This window comes from Falco naumanni, chromosome 7, assembly GCF_017639655.2.
Source record: "Falco naumanni isolate bFalNau1 chromosome 7, bFalNau1.pat, whole genome shotgun sequence".
Lineage (NCBI taxonomy): Eukaryota > Metazoa > Chordata > Aves > Falconiformes > Falconidae > Falco > Falco naumanni.
The window spans coordinates 14,539,444-14,563,828 of record NC_054060.1 but is presented as its reverse complement, the minus strand read 5'-3'; the positions used below and the strand labels follow the sequence as shown (position 1 = coordinate 14,563,828).

General features: G+C 37.3%; 1 protein-coding gene across 6 annotated transcripts in view; it reads left to right on the top strand.

Annotated features, from left to right (window-relative positions):
- Positions 1–24,385, top strand: part of TRPM7 (transient receptor potential cation channel subfamily M member 7) — a 59,176-nt gene that overhangs the window by 21,192 nt on the left and 13,599 nt on the right. For all 6 annotated transcript variants that reach the window (XR_005828791.1, XR_005828792.1, XM_040599893.1 and 3 more), the window contains exons 2-25: positions 608–687; positions 3,070–3,108; positions 3,571–3,769; positions 5,444–5,657; positions 6,191–6,315; positions 6,936–7,107; positions 7,944–8,118; positions 9,894–10,017; positions 10,909–10,981; positions 11,253–11,353; positions 12,216–12,350; positions 13,720–13,773; positions 14,233–14,373; positions 14,948–15,082; positions 15,691–15,971; positions 16,451–16,679; positions 17,898–18,053; positions 18,197–18,340; positions 19,002–19,130; positions 19,935–20,219; positions 21,255–21,429; positions 21,968–22,100; positions 22,882–23,066; positions 23,855–23,987. Coding sequence is in view for 4 of the 6 variants with exons in the window: in XM_040599893.1 (XP_040455827.1) it covers positions 608–687; positions 3,070–3,108; positions 3,571–3,769; positions 5,444–5,657; positions 6,191–6,315; positions 6,936–7,107; positions 7,944–8,118; positions 9,894–10,017; positions 10,909–10,981; positions 11,253–11,353; positions 12,216–12,350; positions 13,720–13,773; positions 14,233–14,373; positions 14,948–15,082; positions 15,691–15,971; positions 16,451–16,679; positions 17,898–18,053; positions 18,197–18,340; positions 19,002–19,130; positions 19,935–20,219; positions 21,255–21,429; positions 21,968–22,100; positions 22,882–23,066; positions 23,855–23,987 (3,617 nt within the window). In the remaining 2 variants the exon portion in view is untranslated. The remainder of the gene's footprint in view (positions 1–607; positions 688–3,069; positions 3,109–3,570; positions 3,770–5,443; positions 5,658–6,190; positions 6,316–6,935; positions 7,108–7,943; positions 8,119–9,893; positions 10,018–10,908; positions 10,982–11,252; positions 11,354–12,215; positions 12,351–13,719; positions 13,774–14,232; positions 14,374–14,947; positions 15,083–15,690; positions 15,972–16,450; positions 16,680–17,897; positions 18,054–18,196; positions 18,341–19,001; positions 19,131–19,934; positions 20,220–21,254; positions 21,430–21,967; positions 22,101–22,881; positions 23,067–23,854; positions 23,988–24,385) is intronic.

The window sequence follows — 24,385 nt, the reverse complement described above, 5'->3', positions numbered from 1 at the left end:
AAATTAGGGTTGCTAATTAAATTTGTGTATTGAAATGAAAAGTTTCTTGATGAAGAACAAAGGTTGTGACCTATTTATTGCTACTAGAAAAGATTGCCAGTGTTGCTACCTGCAATTTCAAGATGAAAATTTTACTTTAGTGAAGAGGTAAATAGATGAGATTATTTGTTTCTCACTGCAGTGTGGTTAAGTTTTAAAAATTGTAATTTTTTTTTCTTAGGAAGGTAAACAGTATATTTTTAAGTTGTTTGGGGTTTTTTTGGGTGCATCTTTATTTGCATATTGCAAATTCTTGCTATTTAAATGTTAGCGTTGAAAACATTACTTTGGATTTTAAGGGAATTGTGTATAATTACATAATGATTCTGGTTATCTCAACTTTTAGGCGGTGTGAGATGCTTTTATAGGGACATACATGGTTTTGTTAGTTTTTGAGAGACAGCAAAACAATTAATGCTAATTTAACGTCTTTGTTAGACTCTAGTTGCCTTCATCTTTAAATATAATACCCCTCATACTCTATTTCCTGTTTCCTTAAAAAGCATTTTTCATTGCAAAGTTATATGATTTCTATTTTATAATACTGTTTCGCTTTTTTATTTTTCAGTCCCAGAAATCCTGGATAGAAAATACTTTCACAAAGAGGGAGTGTGTGTATATTATACCAAGTTCAAAAGACCCCCACAGGTAAATGACACATGACGCAAGAACTCATTGCTGCTCTTTAAAAAAATATCAGTACTTTAAAGATTATAAAGAGAGTGTAAAATAGATTTTTGGCCTAACTACTTATCTGTATAAAATACTGTCTTTAGTAGTTCACTTTTGTTGCTGGACATTGTCACTCTCTGTGTGTGGCTTGTTTTTTTTTTTCTTTCTTCTTCTGAAAGTACTTTGGCATTGCAAAAATCTCTAATAAATGTTCCTCTGTTCTCTTTGCTGCTTCCTACCAGTCCTCCTAGTGATGTCTATGGTGTGTCTCCTGTGTGGGTTTCGTAATTTATTTATTTATTACTTTTTTTTGCTGGCATAGTTCTGAAGTCAGAAAGTCACATAGAGATAGCCTCTATTGACATTTAAAGAACAGCAGTGTGAATGCTGGCTGAAGTGTAAAAATAAACCTGATAGTGCAGGAAAAAGGGGTGAAGAATTCATAGAAGAATAAAGAGAATTGTGATGGAAGAAAAAAAAATATTACAAAACAAAGAAATATTTGCTTCCAGGGAAGATAGATTAAATAAAAACAATATGGGTATCAAAAGATTTCATGTGGTATCTAGTAATTTTTTATCCTTAAGTTCTGTAAGGAAAAAATGAGGCTGAAGGATGGGGAAATAAGTTTCTGGAGGGGAGGCTGAGACTAATGAAGAATGTTTTGCATATCTCACCTATTGCTTTTCCCTTACACTATATTAGAGATATGAAATCAAGCAAGTTAGCGATACCTCTAACATATCTAATTAGTAGAGTTTACCTTCACCAAGTATTATAGGTATAGTTCAAGAGTTCCTACAATGATTGAATTTGATGTGCATAGTCATGACAGATTAAATAAATTAAAATTGAAAAGCGATTCAAAATTGATTTTGTAAAGCAGTTTTGTCTCCCCGAAATGTTTACTATTGTCATTATGGATTTCAGATCAGACTTTTTTTTTTTTTTTAGCTTCACGTATTTGAGAGAAGCTGAGAAACTTTTTCTTCTGAATTTCAGAGAACTTGGATTTCAGTCTTTTCTATAAAACAACCCCTTATGCTCTGCCCCAACAGAACAAAAGAGATTTATTACTCAAGACCTTTGTTTTTAGGCAGAAAAAGAACAAAGTAAATGCTGTAGAATTTTTAAGCTATTGTAAGTAATTCACCACATTCCTTGAAACCATGTGACATGAGAAGCTTTTAGAATTTATAGCCATGATTATAGCACATGGAAAATTTGCAAATGCAAACAAAGTAATTAGGAAGCTGTTAAAATTTCCAGAGCATTTCACAAGGAACAAAATGATCTTCAATGCTTGCCCTTTTAGTTTAACCCATTTGTAGCATACAAGGGACTTCACAACTTTCCTATCATATTGTGTCCTTCAGTTTCTGAGAATTGCTTATTGTGTTCGTGAATTATGCATAAATGAATCTAATTTAGACAGGAGTATCTGATATGTTTTGTTGATCTGTACCTTTGAGTAGAGATAATTATAATTTAAAAACTGTTAGAGAAGATCTAAAGCTGTAGTTCACTGTTAAAACTTAGATGATTAATATCAGTGTAACTTCTGTAGAGGATGAAGTTTAAAAATTGTTTATGCTCAGAGTCTGAAAACAGTTGAAGACTACTGTGTAACATCTGGTTTTGTATGCTTTTGCATGCTCTTAACCATAATTGGTTAACAGCTGCTTATGAAAATTGTGGAAAACAGTGGTATAAATTTATCTGCCGTGCTAATTTTAAATGATAAGAAAGCTGTTAGCAGGAAAGCATGGAAACTGTTTGAGATGGAAGAGGGTAGAAATTATTTAATAGCCTTTATGTAAAGACACTACTGTATAAGGTCTGTTCAAATATATCTTTTTCTGTACATGCAGCTCGGAAATGATCAAAATAACCTTCCCGCACAGGTAGTACAACTTGGATGTGTATTAGAAGGATGAATTTGTAGAACAGATGCAACAATGTTGTTAGAATGAGTTCCAGAAAATGCTGGTCTGTTACTAACTTCTCAGCATCTAGATAAAAAGTTTCAGTACTGCAGATAATCCAGTCGGAAATATTCCTGGGCTTCAGATGTTGATGGTTCAAATCTGGAAAACCTGTCTGAAGTCTCAGGACTGAAACTTTTGCATGCTTATACATTTTTACGCGCCAAGTATGTTACAGTCATGTAAAAGAAAGACAGACAAGTTACCGTGTTAAAAATGGGCAAACTTGGGCAGCATGTTCTCCATTCACTAGAGATCTCTTGTTCAGTAATCTTTCTGTAAGCACAGGAATCTGACTTTCCCTTCCCACCCACCTCCACCCCCCTTCAAAGTGAAGCTGAAGTTTACTCATATCTTTAAATATTTCTTGTAGATGCCTTCCAGGATGTCAGATTTGTCAGCAACTTGTCAGGTAAGAGTTCTTTTGTAATTACAATATTCCTGAATATTTTTTTCCATTAAATAAGCACTTTCATAACAGGGTTTGAAAAAGTTTTGATCAATATTGCAAATGACAAGTCAGTGAAAGGTTAGATATAAAACATACAACTAACGGATAAAGAACTGTCTGCAATGTGTAGATCACAGATTTATAAATGTTAAGTAAATTATTTGGCTTCAAAGAATCAGTTTCTTCTGGCCTCCAACTTGCAATATGTGAGCTTCCATATTTTGCATAATTATTATGTATTGAAATTAATTCTTGCTATAAGCATGTGTGGTGACAAGGCTTGCTCTGGAAAAGTGGTTTCTATACTATTTAGAATCTTTGTTTTCTAAATCTGACATATCTCTATAGATAGAAGACAAGAGAGAAGAAATCTTTTAATATTAGTCTTTACTGAAGTATTCTAAATGATATGGTTGGGTGCAGGTGCTGTTGTGGCCGCTTGGTCAGACAACATGCTTGTTTTACTGCAAGTCTTGCTATGAAATACTCCGATGTGAAGCTGGGTGAAAACTATAATCAGGAAATAGAAGAATGGTCGGTGGAAAAACATACGGAACAGACGTCTACTGATGCTTACGGTGTCATCAACTTTCAAGGTGGCTCTCATTCTTACAGGGCTAAGGCATGTATGATGTTTTCTTTTTTTCTTACTCTAAACATGTCGATAGAGATGGTGGATACTTCATTTAATTCTTGAAATTGAAGGCTGAAACAATGTCACACATACTATGACAAATCAGTGCCCTCTACTAATCTTGTATTTTTTTATTGTGATCTGAATTCTTTCTGATTTTCCATTTTTAAAATTTATTTTTTGTACAGAAGTTGCTCAGCTCTATCAGAATTAGTCATTCATGTACTGGCTTACCTTTAAATTGCAAATGGTGATAGGAATTCATAATCATTTCAGCAAAACATTACATTAAGAATTTAATATCGCTGTTTCAGACTTCATGAAAATACAGCTTATTCATCTATGCTGCTTGCTTGCTCGCTACTGTTGAATTTTTGTAGGACCTTTTAAGTAACATCTGCTATTGTAACCCTCTATTCATAATTTTTAAACTCTGAAAAATCATTTAAAATTAAGGACAGATGTGGAATATGCTACTTCAGTAGATTTGTTCAAAATTATTGAAGCATAGTTGTACCGATCGGAGTAATGGGAGTTTTTTGGGAGAGGGCATTAAGAACAAGCATACCAATAAACTGGATGTTTGGAAACTAACTCTTAATTCACAAGTGCACATGTATTGGAGAGACTAGAAAACTGGGAATTCTGACATATTCTCCACAACCATTTTATAAAGGATTTCTAGTTGTGGCAGAAATGATTTAATGCCCCTGTAGTTTCAGACTGCAGGAGGTGCTGGGGCAGTGTGGCTCCTCTGGCCAAACTGGAGTGCTTGCAGGAGGGAGCTGTGTTCGTTGTGCAGCTGGCAGAGCCCCCAAGGAGGGTTCAGGGCTCAGAAGTCAGATCATCTCTGTGGAGAGAAGGGCTCTTAGCAGAATTCTTTAGTGTTCATAATAGCAGCGTATGCATTCCTTTGCACGCTTAGCTTAAAATTGCTGCAAATCCTTTTCGAGCACAGAAATAGCAAGCTGCCTACATGCATTTCTGTGCTCGCTTCTGCAGAGTGCTTGTGGGGTTGCTAAAACTAGTTTCTTGGCATAGTGATGGTTTTTTAGTTAGAACTTGGTTCAAGTAGGGCTTGATTTCTGCGTAACGTCCCTTTCTCTACAGAATAGCTCATATTAAAGATGCAAGAGTATTTTTAACTGATCAACCATCTACTTAGTTTTATGCTGTTAAGCAGAGAGAGTTAAAAAGCTGCAAGTTTTGAAGTTTTCTATTAAAAGAATGTAGCTTTCCTTCCCACCAGGAACAGGGAAGGAAAAGCAAGCAACTGTCTGTAATTCAAAGGGGATATGCAAGCCTTTCCCCAGTAGATGGCAGAACTTTTATAAATATTTCTGAATTTCATCTAATTTAGAGATCATTCAGTGCTTTCATGAAGATTCGTTTTTCTAGGTCACTGTGCCAGCAGGATGAAATAACATAGTCATTCCCTTTCCAAAACTTGCTTTCAAAACTATTAACTGACTTCTCCTTAATCCTGGAACACATAAAGGAAACTTGTTCATTTATTGCATCCGCCGTGTTTTGAGGAAGTGAATTACTTTTTTGGTGGCCAGGAGTAGGATAATATATTCTGAAACACATTCTGGTTCTTCCTTTGATCTATTGATTCTGTGATGATTTAAGAACCTTTGAACTCTCTTCCTGTGCCTGCAGTACGTGCGATTGTCATATGACACTAAGCCTGAAGCTATTCTGCAACTTATGCTTAAAGAATGGCAGATGGAGTTGCCAAAGCTTGTCATATCTGTCCATGGGGGCATGCAGAAATTTGAACTTCACCCACGCATCAAACAGTTGCTTGGCAAAGGTCTTATTAAAGCTGCAGTAACAACGGGAGCCTGGATTATAACTGGAGGAGTGAACACAGGTAAAGAAGTACCAATGAAGGGGCACGGTTAGCTGGGTTACGGTTTGCAAGAGTCGTAAGATTTAATGGATGCATAGCTTCATCTTAAGGCAAAGCGAATTTGAGTGAGTTTGGTCAAGTGAAATTAAAATAATGCATTTTGAACATGTGTAGATTGAAGTGGGCTGCTGTTTTGTCTTGCAAAGAGAAACAATATAAAGGTGGGGGCTTTGGGGGCTTTTTTTTGTTTGCTTTGGGGTTTTTTTTTGCTTGTTTGCTTTTTGAAACCAAAAGAGGAAAAACTTAATGTGATTAAAACAAGTACAGTATTGTACTGGGAACTCTTTAGTTCTTACTAGGCTAATATATATTTTGTTGAATTACTGATACGTGGTACTTTGTGTCCTTCTAGTAGATGTAGTATAGTGCTTTTTCTTTGGGGTTGTGTCATGTAAGTTCCCAGATCCTTAAAGGCCCAGTTAACTAATACCACAGTTGTATTTCTCAATAAGCTGTGACATTCAGTACACTGAAATCTCTTTGTGCTCCACCAGGTGTTGCAAAACATGTTGGTGATGCTCTACGAGAACATGCTTCCAGATCATCTCGAAAGATTTGCACTATTGGGATTGCTCCATGGGGAGTGATTGAAAACAGAAATGACCTTGTTGGAAGAGATGTAAGGATAAATTACCTAACTGAAATAATGATTTACCTGCCTTATTTTTTGACAAATCTGCTCAAGCGTGTTTTTTTACTTGCTTTGCATCACTAGAATACTTGCTTTCCTATGAGGATACGTTGACATTTGTGACTTATGCAAGATCATGAGTGTAAACAAGTTGCAAAATGCAAATGCGCTAGAGGAGTGGCTTGTTCTCAAGTATTTAATCCTCCCACCCACCCCACCCCCAATATTACTGAATCAAATAAACAAAAATGCTGAAGTATTACAGAGAATTCACGTTTTCAGAGGGCAGTAAGTTGAAAAATTTTGATGCGGAGTCTTCAGTGCTACTATTTGCCACAGCAGTCGCAGGTTTTCCCCAAAGACACTTTTTTCCAAGTATATTTTCTCTGTTATCCTTCAGAACAGAATCCTTCTGTGATATAGTTTTCTGCTTTCCTGCACAAAGTTAAGAGCTACGGCTGTTGGTGTATCCTGACGCCAGGCATGCTTATATGTGTCAGTGCTTCTTGTTGAGCCACCAATTCTCATGTCCAGACAAAAAGTTAAGTTTCAGAGAAACAAATGTGAATCTTTGCAAGTAAAAGACATTGTTGTGTGCTTATACGTAGGTGGTTGCTCCATATCAAACGTTGTTAAACCCATTAAGTAAACTAAACGTCCTAAATAACCTCCATTCCCATTTCATTCTGGTGGATGATGGAACAGTTGGAAAGTACGGAGCAGAAGTTAAATTGCGGAGAGAACTGGAAAAAACTATTAATTTGCAACGGATTCATGCAAGTAAGTAATTCTGATGCCTGAGGGCTGAACATTACTATTCTTTAATGAGAAAGGTACTTGCACCAAACACCTGAATGAGAAAATAGAAAAATTAATCTTTTGTTTATGTTTCAAGTCTGAATGATTGTTTTGCAAATTTCAGCTGCTGCTTTGGACCCTAGGTATTGCTGGTAGATTTCAGATTTCTCTGGGGCCAGAGAGGAGGGTTTTTTGAGTGTTCGTTTTGTTTGAGAAAGCAAATGTATGTCACTTGAGTTGTTAGTATGTTGTCAGGTCTTACTGATCTGATTGATGCATGGTTTTGACAGTGATCACTTGCAGTTTCACAATAGGGCAATTCAGTTTGTAAAACATCATCTGTGTTTGTGCAAAGAAGCCATGACTACTTTTGGTGTTTTCCCAATTATGGAGCAACGCATCTGTGGGTTTTTTTCTCTTCTAGGAATGCTTTGGCAATACTCCCTGTTCGTAGAGGGTTTCTGTGTAACGATGTTCAAATTGTATATGTGTTGTCATCTTTAGAAACTGGGGGGAAAGCAGAAGGGGAGTTCCCTAAAGAAAAAATGTTCGCTATTCTGCGTTGGTTCAGGAACATTTCTGTGAAGAATCTCTTCTGTTTTGTAGACTGGATTCCACTGTAATTATCAACTTCTTTTCGGTGCTTTCCCTGCCATGCAAAGTATGAAGAGTGCTTGAGACTGTGCTAAAATGTCTGTCAGGCAGGATTTAAAATGTTATTCAACAGAAGGGACATACGGGGCATAACTGATTTATTAAATATGTAAAATCTATCTAGGCATTCCTTATACACTTACAATGTTGTTGCAACTCTGTAGGAATTGGCCAAGGTGTGCCGGTGGTGGCGCTTGTATTCGAAGGTGGCCCCAATGTCATACTCACCGTTTTGGACTTCCTTCAAGAAAGTCCTCCTGTGCCGGTGGTCGTGTGTGAGGGAACCGGGAGAGCTGCAGACATACTGGCATATGTTCACAAGCAAACAGAGGAGGGAGGGTAAGTCCTAGCACTGCCAGCCAAACTACCGGTCATATGTAGATGGATTTTGGGCTATTCCTTAATGAATTAGTGCAAGAGTTTTTTCTGCATAAAGACAAAGGCTTTTAAGCGGAGAGTGTAATCTTACATGTGATGCAGCTTTCCAGGCTGGCTGCTATAATAGCTCTGTATAAAGACAAAGAATTGTTTTCTAGTTCTATGTTCCTTGTACATATTTTTCACCAGTTGCATGAAATTCTGTAGGGTACGCTTGCTTTAGCAATGCTTAAGAAAAGGAAAGGAAACGTGTATGCGCCTGTATCCTAAATTAGGGAGAACACCTGGTATGTAACTTCAGTTACATGCAGTAATTCTGTTACACCATTGTAACTAGAGGGCCCAACTCTGTTTAAACGCTCCCTGTGCTTGGACTTCAAATTTTAAGTAAGCTGCCAGAGTAACCTGAGTGATAAATGTGGCTGGTAAGTGTGTTCAACAGGAGGCAGAGCTGTGCAGACCTTCCAGGGACGGAGAATAACGAAGACAATAATGTGTTTCCAAACTGCTTGGAAATATCACATGACTACATTGAATGGAAATATTTTCATGCAGTTAGCTGTTATAGTAGTAACTTTTCTGAAAAGGGATCGGTTGTGGTTTAACCCCAGCCAGCGACTGAGCACCACAGCCGCTCGCTCACTCCCCCCTGCTCAGCTGGGGGGAGAAGTGGAAAGGTGAACCTGAGAAAACTCACGGCTTGAGGTAAAGGCAGAGTAATAGGTAAAGCAGAAGCTGCACACACAAGCAAAGCGAAACAAGGAATTCGTTCACCTCTTCCCGTGGGCGGGCGGGTGTTCAGCCATCCACGGGAAAGCCCGGCTCCATCACATGCAACAGTGATTTGAGAAGATAAAACGCCGTCACTCCAAACGTCCCTCAGCTTTATGTGCTGAGCATGACGTCATGCAGGCTGGCATATCCCTTGGCTCAGCTGGGGTCAGCTGTCCCGGCTGTGTCCCCTCCCAGCTTCTTGTGCCCCCCCGGCTGCTCGCTGGGGCGGGTGCGAGAGGCGGAGGAGGCTTTGACTCTGTGCAAGCTGCTCAGCAGGAGCTAAACCGTCTCTGCACTATCGACGCTGTTTCCAGCACAAATCCAAAACATCGCCCCATGCTAGCAACTATGGAGACAGCTAGCTCTATCCCAGCCAAAACCAGCACAGGATCAGAAAGTTTCTATATTATTTCTTCCGAGTAGTCTTAAAACTGAACTTTTTTTACATGCTTCTGTTGTCTGTTTAAAGTGTAGTTTCACATAATAAAAGGGATGTGCTTGGGCCACACAATGTCTAGTGATTTCTAGTTAGTTGTCAGACTTGCTTAAATCCTTAAACATACTGGGTCCTTGCTGGGACTGCCTCAGAACCAGGGGGCAGGGACTAATGTGGCAGTAAACCAGCTTTGTCCATAGTATGATCAGAAGCAGGTCTTACTCACAGGAGTGAATGCTTAGTATTTTGTGTCAACATCTTTTAGTTGAGAGTATCTTGGATCTGAGTATGGGAAGGAAAGGGAGAGAAGCTGAGTCACTTTATGAGGCAGTAGTAGAAAGTTGTAGATTAAGCAATGTATACGTCTTTCTGAAGATTACCCAAGGTTTTGCCACTGAAACAGTAATAAGGTTATAGATAGCAGGACTCTGAATGGACGTGTTCAAACTAATTAAATGCGTTGTTTTTCTTACTGTTCATGTGTAACAATGTGTTTTCCTGTTTTGTCTGTTCGTTTCAATCTCAGGAATGTTCCTGAGGGTGCTGAGCCTGAAATCATTTCAACCATCAAAAAGACATTTAACTTTGGTCAAAGTGAAGCAGTTCATTTGTTTCAGACACTGCTGGAATGCATGAAAAAAAAAGAACTTGTAAGTAGATCTTGCCATAAAAAATTTTTATGGAAGGTGCATGCATTTGTGGATATAATATTAAATTGTATCTCTGTGCTGTATATGATTAAGAGTTATTAAAAAATCTTCTCTGGACATAATGGATCTTCCAGTGTTTTCATGTATACTTTACCTCATGGCCAAGAGAGACTTAATTTTTTGTGATAATTTCTGGTAATCTTGAGTTTTCTGTTGTTCCCAAGCCTATTTGTTTTCATATGGCAGGATTCTGATCTGTTTATAGTGTGTATGTATTTTGTATTTGCATTGCTGTCCTTTTTTCTTGCTTTGATTTTTTTAAAACCTTGGGCCTTTTTTTTTTGTTTTGATTTTTGAAAACCTTGGGCATTTTTTTTCTTTTTTTTAATACCTTTTAATTGCAACTACTAACAGAGGTCTACTATCACTGCATGCTTAAAGCAAAAGCACTTATAGAGCTTTATATGTAGCCTGGGATCGAGTACTGGTGTCTCGTTTGGACATCATATTGTGCTGTTCTGAGATTTAAAATTGTCATATTTGGCTAAACATGTTTGCTGGTAACATGGTTAATCTCATAATTTAGAATGAACTGGAGGAGTAAACAGAATACTGTGTGGTGTTTATAGACAATAGGAATTGTAATCAGAGTGGGAAAAGAAGTTCAAATTGATTGAGGAGCGTAAAGGGTCATAAAAGGTCATAAAGATTGTCTTGTGTGGCACCCAGTTAGGAAAACAAAACACAGGTGCACGCTAAGGGTAAGTTTAAATTGAGCATAGACTTAAATTACATTGAAGATAAGGTGACTTTCTGAAGTATTTCAGAGTTATCACCTTTGCCTGAAAATAATTTTAAAATATGTTTTCCCCATTTTAACCTTTTGGACAGATTACAGTTTTTCACATTGGGTCAGATGAACATCAGGACATTGATGTTGCAATACTTACAGCGTTGTTAAAAGGTGAGACTTCATTTTAAGAGTGTTTGGAATCCCCAGCTATTGTTGTTTGGTGTTTATATGATGGATTACTTATACTATAATCTAGGAATATTTAGTGTTTAAGGAAATAATTATCTACTATGTTTTCTCATTGTGTAATACCATCATGCGTCATGAATTATGAAATATACTGTATAACTTTGTGGTGGATTGCTTTTTAGGAAGCAATAATGTTTATTATCTTATACTTTAATTACTTTTAATATTTTTTTCATTGTTTTTGCTTCTTAAGGCACGAATGCATCTGCATTTGACCAGCTTGTTCTTACACTCGCGTGGGATAGAGTTGACATCGCCAAAAATCATGTTTTTGTCTATGGGCAACAGTGGCTGGTATGTAATAGTCTGAATTAAGCAGAATGTTTCCTAAAAGAGAGAAAATCAACTTACTGTAAAGAATGAATCTTTTGACTTTTGTGGAGAAAGACTGTAGAATACAGACACATTTATTATAAGGGCAGTAATTTTTTGCATACTGCAGTCTTACAGCTGTTTTGTTATTGTGTAGTTGAAAATGGTCCAAAAATCTTAGAAATGTGCCAAGTGTTCTGAATATCTAGGGAAGAAAAGACGTTACAAAAGTTGGAAGCTGAATTTCTGTTAGTCTGATGCTTTTTGTTCCTTATAGTTGCACGGTCATAGGAAGTTCTTAAGAAGCATCTAGTAAAATGCACTTTTGGCAGCACTGCAGAGTTTTTTGAGGGGAAGGGCAAAATGTCTGTTTCTTGCAGTCTGCAAATCAGTTTGGAAACTACATTGTGGATCTCGCCTTTTTCCCATATTACTGTAAAAATAAAACACAGTCTTACATGAGTGTGCAGTCAGAAGTACATACTGCAAGGCTTGTTGATAGCAATGATGGTTCTGACCATTTGTCCTTGGAGAAAATTATGCTTTAAATGTTCTATGTCTTTGTGTTTTATCCAATATCAATCTATGCAAACAGCTTAGTGATGTTAAACACAATGTCTACTTAGTCCCATGTACTTTGTCAGTTGGAGATACCTGTGGAAGAGCGTAAGACTTGCTGGTTAAGTCTTCAGAATGTTCTGAAGGGTGACATCTCTGTATTCGTAGACATAGGTGGTTTCCCCAGCCCTGTAAATGAATGAGGCTGCTGCGTAATCTAAGTATATTTACTTCTGTGGGTTTTCTGGTTCTCCCCAGGCTCTACCTTGTTACTTATTTGTTGTAGGTTGGCTCCCTGGAACAGGCTATGTTGGATGCCCTTGTGATGGATAGAGTTGCATTTGTGAAACTTCTGATTGAAAATGGAGTAAGCATGCACAAATTTCTTACAATTCCCAGGCTGGAAGAACTTTATAACACAGTAAGTGAATGATTGCTTCTTAAGCTACTTTTAGAGCAGCTTTTTAGTTGATTGGCTTGTGGTGTACTGGGTCACACACACCACTGAAGGCCATGGGGCGATTGGGAAGGCTCCCTGGCATGAGGTTGGAGTTGGGAAGCACGTGCTGTTTGGCTGCTTTGTAGTGCCACAGCTGCTTTCTGGCTTTCCAGAAATAATACCAGAAACTGTCTGTCAGCAGGGTGTTCGTCTGTGTCTGATGCTGGGGAGAGATACTAAAGGGAAAATTGCAGCCTTGTTGTGGAACATGGGAAGTGTGTAACCCGCAGTGGGGAAGAGAACAAGGGAAAGTCAGACGGGTGAAACTTGAGCAGCAATATGAGGTCTATAGATAGTGTTGTTAGGGCTTTGCAAGATGAGTTATGTCTATAAAAGTTAATATTATCAAAATAGTTAGAAAAAGTTTATTTTGTGAACCTGCTTAGTTACAAATATTACTTAGAATTTTTTTTTTTTTTTTCTGTAGGTGTTGATTTAAGAATTTTAAGGTAGTTTTATATAACGCTAAGTATCTAACAGGACCAAACCCCAAAAAATCTTCCACCAAAAAGTAGCTAAAGAGAGTAGTACACAAATATGACTTAGGCTTATGTTAACAGTCTCATTGTCTGCTGTTGATCAAAAAAAAAAGAAAAAGGAATTCTTTAGCTGATAAAGCTTTATAAAGGAGCCAACCTGATCAGGTGTTGTTACTTTTTTTAAAAAAAATGTTTTATGGTGTTGCTTTTGCACGTGATGTGCTTTTGATTGAGTTTTGTATGGGAGCTAGGGTAACCATATGTCTAAAAGTGTAACAGTTCATGCACGCACAGGAAATCAGAGAAGGAATAAAAATTCTCTGTAGTAAAAAGAGGAAATGTTCGGACTAAACATTAAAAAAAATTAGAAGTAAGGGAGCTTTACTATGGGTCCTGCAATACTGTAAATGTGACTATCAGTCTGTGTGTGTGTTCCTGTAAATTAAAATGTTCATTTGTTAAAACTTGTCTCTGTAGTATTATGTTTTCATAACATAAAAACCTCATATTGCCGCTGTTTGCATTCTGGTGTGGGTTTTTTTCCTTCTTTTCTGGGCAAACTATGGGTGTATTAATTATGTCCCAAATTAAAGAGAAGTAAAACACAACAAAAAAGGCAACAGCTTATAGCTAATACAGTAGTTTGAAATATTTGCATGTATTTGATTTGCTAATGTTTGTTGAAAAACTAGGATTTGGTGGGTTTTTTGAGCCGACATGTAAAAATATGTGGTTTCTACTGTCATCTTCTCATGTTGTCATTGCACTCTGATTTCTCATTCCAATTTTTTTCCCCCTTCTTTTTTATAAAGAAACAAGGCCCAACTAACCCAACACTCTTTCATCTTGTTCGGGATGTCAAACAGGTATGCTGTAAATGTAAAAATCTGTCAAACTAGCAATGTTAGTCTTTTGATGATTTCTTAGGTTTAACTGTCAATTTAATCTTAGGTTGCTTAATTAGGTTTTATTGTAAATAATAAGCCACCTTTGCAGACATTCTGTTTCTAGTACTTGCTGTTGTATGCTTAATGCCCTCCTGCCAGGAGGACGTTAAAACCAATGAGTGTCATCCTCTTCCTTTTAATTGGGATTGTTTTCCTTTTTGGGGGTGGGGGTTGAAAGCTACTACTCTCAGCTACTAGGGGTAAATTTGACTGTTAAAACGGTAGACAAAAAAACCAGTGCCTCCCCCCACCCCACAACAGAATGAACATTACCCTTCTAGGGGCGATGATACAGAAAAGAAGCTATAACCTTCTCTTTCTTCAAAGCAGGTTTGAGATTATAATTTGAGAAACTAAAAATACCTTTTGTATTCCTAGGGAAATCTTCCTCCAGGATATAAAATCAACCTGATTGATGTGGGGCTGGTTATTGAATATCTGATGGGAGGAACCTATAGATGCACCTATACAAGAAAACGCTTCAGAGCTATATACAATAGTCTCAGCGGGAACAATCGTGTATGTAGCAGTTGGGTAACAGGACATGCTGATTTATATGTTCTCAATTTAAAAAAACACACATGTATTTTGGAGAAAAATTAAATCCATATAGGTTTTTTGTTCTTGTCAATGGACTGGTTCTTTCAAAGGCAATAGTGAGGCCTGTCAGGGCAGTTGGCAGCTGTTTTGGGATTGAGGACAAACAAAAGGTTTTGTTCTCCTGCTCCTTATTCTAGCACATCTAAATTCCTTCTCTTTTATTCTAACTTTTCCTACTGGTAAGGGAAGAATGGGCACTAGCCATGCCAATTCACCAGGGCTTGGGATGCAAGTACCTTGGCTTCTTGTAAAACAACAAACTTAACTGCCTACTTTCAGACTTTTTAAAGAAAAAACAAAGAAAAAACGTGTTAAATATCCAGTGAAAATTCTGGTTGTTGCTGTTACATGTGTTCATCACTGTTACAGTAGCAAAGTAACTGCTTAATCGCTCAACTAAGTATCTAACTATAAACAGATGATTTTATAATAATGCCTAGTTGGTAACAGTAAAGAAACCAAACCAAATCCCTTCCCCTTATTCCTGTTACAGCGATCTGGGCGAAATCCTTCAAATACTACTCCTCAGATGTGTAAAAGCCATGAGTCTTTTGGTAACAGAGCAGACAAGAAAGAAAAAATGCGCCATAATCACTTCATCAAAACAGCGCAGCCGTACAAACCAAAGGTACGGATGTGTGAGGGGAACGTGGTGGGGGTGACTTTAAGTAGTTAAGAGTGGAAAACCTGGTTGAAATCCAAGTGTGAGTAGCAGCAGGTTTTACTGGCTTTGGTAGAGCTGGAATTTTAGCCTAGCATGCTTACAGGGTTCTGTAGGGTGCTTATCTTTCTGTATAGTGGTCTTCTGGATAAGATTTGACATGTTAGGGAGCAAAAAGCTTGTAATTGGCACAGTTCTAGCGGGGGGTGGGGTGGGGGTGGGGGTGGGGGAGCTCGCTTGGCTTTGTAGACTGAGCAAGATTTGGCCATGTGTTCCTGTAAGCAGTCTCTGTGACTTCCCTTGTTTGTGTGGAGGTATATTAGTTACTGCTTTGCTTTTGATCTATAAATCAAAATAATTCAGTCTCCCAGTTACTAAAATGAATTGGACAATGAATTAGACTCAAGTGAAGCTTTTAAATTAAAGTTGCAGCTGCTTTTCAAGCCCTCAAAAGTTCTTTTTTCTTTTTATAATTACATATCATTTGATATTGGATCACTCTAGCATTTTATTTCAAGTTACGAAATGACCAAGTTCAGAGGTTTAAAATGTAACTTCCTGTTTTTATTTTAAAGATTGACACTGGTGCAGAAGAGGGAAAAAAGAAAAGAACCAAAGATGAAATAGTAGACATAGATGATCCGGAAACCAGACGTTTCGCTTACCCTCTCAACGAGCTGTTACTTTGGGCGGTGTTAATGAAGCGGCAGAAGATGGCCCTCTTTTTCTGGCAGCACGGGGAGGAGTCCATGGCAAAAGCCTTGGTTGCTTGCAAAGTGTACCGTTCGATGGCATATGAAGCAAAACAAAGTGACCTTGTTGATGATACTTCAGAAGAACTGAAACAGTATTCCAAGTAAATTATATTTATAAAGATCTGTTCTTGAAATTTATAATAAAAGTAGTGGGCTATATATGAACAAAACCCAAACACTTCTATTGAAGAAAACTATTGACTTGAAGAGAATTCCTTTTTCCAAAGTGATGAAGTGGCACTCTAGTAGGAGTTTTATGTTAGACATTGCTCTCTTGAGTACTGTTACAAGTCACGATTTATAGTTAAAATGACACTGAACGTGCCATTTACTTCCATGTAATTTCCTTGCATATTTTAACAGCTGTTTATAGCCTGTGTATGCTTTTAATAGAAGTCACAGTTTCACGTGTTGCTTGGAGTTACAAATTACTGTACGCTATATCTGTACAGAAGGGACAGGTAATAGTCCCTTTGAGTTGTGCTACTGGGAATTTGTACAAGAAAATTCAACTTAAACTGAAGGTCATTTCTACAGATAACGTATTTAGTTTTGTTGTTTGTTTTTTTCTTCATTCTAGTGAGTTTGGTCAGCTGGCAGTTGAACTGTTAGAACAGTCCTTCCGACAAGATGAAACTATGGCAATGAAGTTACTAACCTATGAGCTTAAAAACTGGAGCAACTCCACTTGCCTGAAGCTGGCAGTGTCATCCAGGCTTCGTCCGTTTGTAGCACATACTTGTACGCAGATGTTGTTATCAGATATGTGGATGGGAAGGCTGAACATGAGGAAGAATTCATGGTACAAAGTAAGCGTTGTTGCAGTTTATTGGTGTTAAAAGGATCAACACAATTTATTTTTAAAAAGAGGGGAAGCACATGTGTAAATGCTATTAGTATAAAACTTTCATAACTATCGCTTATGTTAATAAATCTTGTAAAACAGTGTCCTATAATATAATCAAAACTGGAAGTATTTATTGTTAACTCTCCTTTTGACACTCTATTATCTTTTCAAATAAGGTACACAAATATAGAAGGCAAAAACCAGGCAAGTAGCCTTTAATCAGAGGCTTAAAGAGATCATGTGAATACTAACCCACTACTAAAAACTTAGTGGTAAAAAACCTTAACAGACAGAAACCCCCCTGTAAGAATATAGTTTCACGCATTTTGGCTCTTTACAAGCAGCACATAAGACTTGATATAGAAAAGCTTTGTGTGTCCTATTTTGGAGGAAGAAACTGAGCGAAAGCAGGGCATGGAATGAAACAGGAGTAGGCAAATCGGGGATAGGTTTCCCAGTGGTGCCCTTTGTGGCATAGATCAATTGAACCAGACTGGGAGTTGCATATTTCTTTGGGATGGTGTGCCAAAACCTAATTGTTGCTAGGAATATAATGAAGTAAAACTTTCCTACAAAATATCTACAAGCATCGTTTAACTTGTGACCTACTAAAATCGTCTTTGATAACCGATTAACCATTTTCTTGCGTGCTTTTTAACAAGCTAATGGCAATAAATAGCTTTCACTTATTCTCTTCATCCATACCTTAGCCCATTTTTCTACCTTAAGTTGAATACCCTCCTTCCTCCCCAAAACAAACAACAAACCACCCACCCCAGTCAAAACCACGACCTCCACTTGTATGTGCTTTTTAAATACACCTTGACATCACACAGTTCCAGAGGTTCTGCAAGTGGACTAAAGAATAGAGTGTAAACAGAACATCTCTGGATCTTCAGACTTGGAGTACATTCTTTCTAGTGGCTTTTAGGTTTGGCATTAGTTGATTCTTCCCTTTTCTTATATCTTCCCGTCAAGGAACACTCTGTATATGTGAGCTTAGCCTCTTAAGCATGTATGTAAGTAATAACAACTAATTATTTTCTACTTTTTTTTCCTCCTCAATAACAAGCAAGTGAAATTTGGATAAAACATTTTCAGAGGCTATTCTGTGTGTTGCTGTGTTCTGATACTTTAATGTAGCTGTAAACTATTTGCACTTAGTCGTCATCTTTTCCAGGTGATACTGAGTATTTTACTTCCTCCTGCTATACTGCTGTTGGAATATAAGACCAAGGCTGAAATGTCACATATTCCTCAATCTCAAGATGCGCATCAAATGGCAATGGATGACAGTGAAAACAACTTCCAGAATGCAGCAGATGAAATACCTATGGTAATGTGGGGCAGGGGGAGATATTAAAAACAATATTTGTAATTTAAAATAAATAATTACATTTTTAAATCAAAGCAGGAGTTAAAATGAGTGTCCAAAAGCATGTATTTCTGTATGTGAAGTTAACAGTCCTTTCATTTTAGGAGGTGTTTAAAGAAGTAAGGATTTTGGACAGTACTTTAGAAAAGCATGATATGGAGACTCCAGCAAAACCTAAAAGACTTCCCATTACACAGAAATTTTATGCATTTTATCATGCACCGATTGTGAAGTTTTGGTTTAATACGGTGAGTTTTCTTCTGTGTAATGTGTCTTTTATTTGGAAATCTAATGTAGATCTTTGGGTTCTTTTCCCAACACATAGCTCTGTGACCTGAATCAAAGTTTTAAGTGCTTTTAAAAAAACAAATAAAAACCCCTTACCTTGCTAAGCTGCAAATGAGAAGTACTTGCTTCTGAAAACCTGCAGATCCACATGCAGTTCTCTGTGGTTTGAGGATTTTTTTTAAGTTCATGATGCTGGTTTTGAGAAATATTTTTTTTTTTTTTTTAAGCTGAGTGATTAACGTTAACGTTTTTATTCTGGCCTGAGTAATTAATTTCATCAGTTGCTACCAGGAATTTTGCAATCATTTATTAGGCTAAAGTGTTCATGCACAGCTTTGTTTAAAGTACTGTCATAGTAACTCTAAAATTTTTTTATTAAAGGAAAAATAGCTGTAATAAGAACAAAGCTTTGCTAACAATAAATAGCTTATTACAGCTATTTTTCCTCTTCTAAGAAGAAAATGTATCTCCTTATAAAAAGCAACTTGTCAGCTTAAAGGGCTAAATATAGTCCTGTCATCCTATGTGAAGCTTTTATTGTATACCACATCAAAAGATTCCATGCACATCTATAAAGAACCCGTTAGTGATTACATGTATAATTTTCATTCCTTTTTTTAGTTGGCATACTTAGGATTCCTCATGCTCTACACGTTTGTGGTTCTTGTAAAAATGGAAGAATTGCCATCCGTTCAAGAGTGGATCGTTATTGCTTACATTTTCACATCAGCAATTGAGAAAATTCGTGAGGTATGCCTCTAACAATCTGGGGGTTTAGTTTTCTTTGTCCATTAAAACAGTATGCTTTAAACTGTGTTTATAAACAAGAGAACCCAAGAAACTTCAAGCATCAGAGTACCTGATGGAATACCTTTATCTTAAATTTTGGTACAGGCTGCTGGTTTCAATACCAGTGTTTCTAGACCTACCAGTCTGATTTTTTTTGTTGTTGTTGAGATTCCCCCACCAGGAGCTGATTTTTGTAAAAAATTTTTTTTAATCTGTTACGTTACAAGTTGTAATGAAATAAACCACCTTACATTCCTGAGGGGTGAAATGTGTATTCGTTTATTAGTGTCAGTCAATTTTTACCACTATGCTGTGACCAAGATGACAAAACAAAAAAGCTTTAGGGACACAGGATAGCTGTCACAACTGCAACATTGCTGGTCAGCAGGAGGCTTTTCAGAAGTTCTGTAAAAATTTTTCACTGAGAGAAAGTTCATTAACCTGGTACCTCAGGCCCAGCTGAAGGGGCAGAAAGTAGGATTCATTTTTGTAGCAATAGCTGCCTCAAAAGAAAAAAACAACACAAAAAAACCCCAAACCAAAATTCCTTAATAAATTATTCAGCCAGAAGGAAACGTACATCCTCCTTGTCCTTGTTGTGAAGCTGACACAATTAAACACTGGGTTTGATTGCTCAGTATAAAAGTTACACATTTGAATGGATATTTCATTTTTGCAAGCATAAAAATGTGAGTGCTTCATATATTTCAGTGTTGGTCCATGTGCAATGAATGTGAGCAGACCTGACACTTATTTTTATTGCAGATTTTTATGTCAGAAGCTGGGAAGATTAATCAGAAAATTAAAGTGTGGTTCAGTGATTACTTCAATGTCAGTGACACAGTTGCCATTGTCACCTTCTTCATCGGGTTTGCATTAAGATTTGGAGCAAAGGGGAATTTCGGCGAAAACACTTACAGAGAAAATTATGTCTTTGTTGCTGGAAGAATAACATACTGTCTCAATATAATTTTTTGGTATGTGCGATTACTGGATTTTCTAGCTGTAAATCAACAGGCTGGCCCTTATGTTATGATGATTGGGAAAATGGTAAGTACTACTTTCCTTAATGTTTGGGTTTTTTTCTCCCCAACTGAAATACGTTTTGCTCGCTGCATCCATTTACAACTTTTCTCAAAGTTTTATTTAGAAAAAGGTTGTTTATCCTGGTGTAATGTGTCAACACATTAGTGTGCAGAATTAGCTAGATGGAATATAACTTAATGGGTTTCAAAACAAGCACTGATTCGAAGGCTCCCTTTTTTATGGAGCTTTCTCTGTCACTTATCTGTAAAAAGCTGCTAAATGAATGTGATGATGCCTTTTTCTCGATTCGTCTAGCATTGCGTCCCGTTTGGATCCGAGACTTATTTATAGTTTGGGTTTTCTTGCCCTTGTGCTCTTTAGTGCAAGACTTTAACTTGTTTTGTGTCCTAAAACACTTTCATATTTTGTGCCGCGGAAAACTGGAAATAGATTGTGGCTCCGTTCTTGTCTTCTTCCATATAAAAAATTATTCAAACTGTTTGAATTAAAAATAAATAGCTTTACTGTCAGAGAGCTATTCTAAATGTGAAAAAAATCTTAAGGATTAAGACCTGTGTATACAAAGGTGGAAGTGGTGTTTTTTTCCTACAAAGTTGAACCCTCTCATTCCTTAAAAATGAGGGCGTTGAGTTGGTTGTTTCTCACTTTGATTTCTTGAACCTGTGCAGGAGATATAGGCTCTGTGTTTCAGTCCTTGGAAAGCCACCTCTGCATTTTGTGCAGATGTTGAGTGCATTTAGGAAGGAATGTCTCTCTGTCAGCTGCCACTCATCCACCTAATAGGAATTTGAGTTACAAAGGAAATACTATCACTTGCCTTTGGCCAAGGTTATGAAATAAACTATAAGAAAGGACAGAAATAAAAGAAATTTTCTTATCGGGTTACTTAACAAAATGTTGTGACTGAAGTGGAGCTGTCCTAGACTCTGTTCCTTATATAATATATAGAATTAATCAAGTTTACACTGTCACTGTAAACGTGTGTGTGAAATCATGATGATGACCTTGTAGGTGAACTGACTCTCTTTGTGTCAATAGGTGGCCAACATGTTTTACATCGTGGTGATTATGGCGCTTGTGCTACTCAGTTTTGGTGTTCCTAGGAAGGCCATACTGTATCCTGACGAGGCACCATCTTGGACTCTTGCTAGAGATATTGTGTTTCATCCATACTGGATGATTTTTGGTGAAGTGTATGCCTATGAAATTGATGGTAAGACACTGCAATTTTGCAGCAAGTAAGGAGAAAACTCACTCAGATAAGACCCCATCTCAAGGTCTTAGGAAATTCTGTTTTTATGAAATGAAATCCCAGTATTGTTGACAGTGATTCCGTTCATTGGGTTCCTTCCCCCTCTTTGCGGGTTGCAGCTGAATAACTTACTGCCTTGACTTTTTCGTAATCCTTTATAAAGCTTGAATGTCTTAGAATGAAAACTGCACTTAATCACCATTTCTCACAAGGCTTGTTCCTGGCTAGATTTTGGAATTTCCCCCCACAGCTGTCATGCCAAAATTCTGGCTGTGGTGCTGTATTATGCTTTTTTAACCAGAAACTTTGTCTCCTGTGTTTTTCTACCATATTTCTAAATTTAAATTTCTAAATGCATGGAGACATTTTGAATTGCAGAACCAGTGCATGAACCAATGGTTGTTGCAATCTTTCTAAATGATTTCCTACCCCACCCCCATACCTGCTTGGGAGTTCTAAAAGTTCTGTGTATTTTCTCTTTATCTTTTTTTTCCTACAGTATGTGCAAATAATTCTGATGAAAAAGTTGCTCATCTCTGTGGCCCAGGAACATGGTTGACCCCGTTTCTTCAAGCTGTCTACCTCTTTGTACAGTACATAATTATGGTTAATCTCCTTATTGCATTTTTCAAGTAAGTATTTGGGTAATTGTTAATTTTTGCTAATCCTTTGAGTTTCTATTTCACTGCGACAAGATGACAAGCAATCCCATTTGCTGGAAGTATTTTCAGGTTTTAAAGCTGGTCGTCTTCTCCTCCTCACTGCAAGCCTGTGACTAAGCAGGGAAGCGTGTGGTGTGACTGGTGTGTGTCACGTCTAAGAGACTAGGGGAGTCGGAAGTTTAAGAGAATTTGAAAGCATTTTGTAACTTCCTTCTGTCAGAAAACAAACAGTCGTTTCTTCATCTGTATGTTGACTGTTGGTCCTAAATTAATTTAATGTTCTGTAGTTGGTTGAGTTGAGTTGTAGTAGGGTAAATTGTCTTTTACAGTTCTCTGCAAGTGCTTGATTTATGGGGATAAGCAGCTCACTAACACTGAGGAATGGCAGACTGCAGAATTAATGTGGTTTGATGTAAAAAACTTACGTTTAGTTAGAAATAATTTTGTTGTTTGGCAAACTTGAAATTTTATCTCAATGTAGTTTATTTCTGAGGCTGTTGCCAGATGAGATAATTTTTTTTAACCCTCCCCTTGCTTTGGATCATGGTGTTTCCTTGAATATTTCCAACTTCCACTAAAATAATTTTGCAGTAAAAAACAAGTATGTGCTGTTGTCTCTTACTTATCTAGCTTTAGAATTCAAGGTTGTTATCAAAGTGTTTAAAAAAACCCCAAACACCAAGCTCCCCCATGTCCTCCCACCACCCCAAAAGCCACCGTGATGTGTTAATACTTTTCTGTTTCCTTTCAGCAACGTGTATTTACAAGTCAAGGCAATTTCAAACATTGTGTGGAAGTATCAACGCTATCATTTCATTATGGCCTACCATGAAAAACCTGTTCTGCCTCCACCACTTATTGTTCTCAGCCACATGGCTTCCCTCTTCTGTTGTATATGTAAAAGAAGAAAGACAGACAAGACTTCAGATGGGCCAAGTATGGATAGTTATTATCCAAAAAAACCTCAGTAACTTTTTTGTTACGATTAAAGCAAACTGTCAGAGAAGTGCTACGTTTTTGGTTATCGTGTACATTCTCAAGAAAGTCGTAGCAGGTCTTAATTTCCCATGATTTTGATATTGATTAAGACTCATTCTGTTCAAATTCCCAGTGTTTTGATGGAAGTGTGTAATAGAATGTAGAATCATAGAATGGGTTGGGTTGGAAGGGACCTTAAAGAGCGTCTAGTTCCAACCCCCCACCACGGGCAGGGAATGCACAGCCCCTACAAATCTCCAGGCAAACTAATTTATGACATAAGCAAACAAACAAACCCCCAAGATTAGATTGATTAGATTTCCTGTTAATGTGGGAAGATTTTTTTTTTCTTTCTGGAAAACTTCTGTTCTTATTGGAAACCTTTTGAAAATTTAAAAAAAGGGGGGGAAAAAATTCCACAGATGATAAAATCCAGCTGAGGAATCTAGCTGCTTCTGCCTCACAGAAAAAGGGGTTGGAGGGTTGGAGCATAAGGAGTGATAATATTATGCACAGATCCTCTCAGAACTACTATTTTGATTTTTATTTTAGCAGAAATCTTTGCCCTTGAAGTTTTTTCTAGCAAGGAGAGAGGAAGAGTCTTAGGTGGCACTGTTGTGGTTTTTTTTTTGGTTTTGTTTTGCTTTTAAATTTTAATACCCTTTGCCAAGGTGTTGGTATTAGTTTCCAGCACCTGTGCTGCTTCACTACACGTGCATTGGCTTAACTGTTTAATCTTTCTTTAGAACTCTTCCTGACAGAAGAAGATCAAAAGAAACTGCATGATTTTGAAGAGCTATGTGTTGAGATGTATTTCAACGAAAAAGATGATAAATTTCATTCTGGAAGCGAGGAGAGGATTCGAGTCACATTTGAACGGTAGAATACTTAAAATAAAATGCGGTGCTTAGCGATATGGTTTAGTGATGGACTTGGCAGTCTTGGGTTAACGGTTGGATTTGATGATTTCAAAGGTCTTTTCCAGCCTAAAAGATTCTATTCTATTCTAAAATTTCTGAATAGGGAAGCTTAGAACTTTTGCAGTTGTTTTTTTTTTAAATGTGCTTTAAGGGAGGGTGGGGGGTGGGGTGCGTGTAAAATGCAGCTCCAGAAAGTAGTTATGCAAACTTGAGGTGATGTCTTTCCATTGCTACGCAGAGGCTAATAATGTGACTGATGTGTCCATATCTGTAGCAGCACTCAGTAAGCTGAGGTAATCATGTTATTTAGTTTCTCATGGTGTTATAATAAACTGATAAATTTGAAAAAGTGCTGTA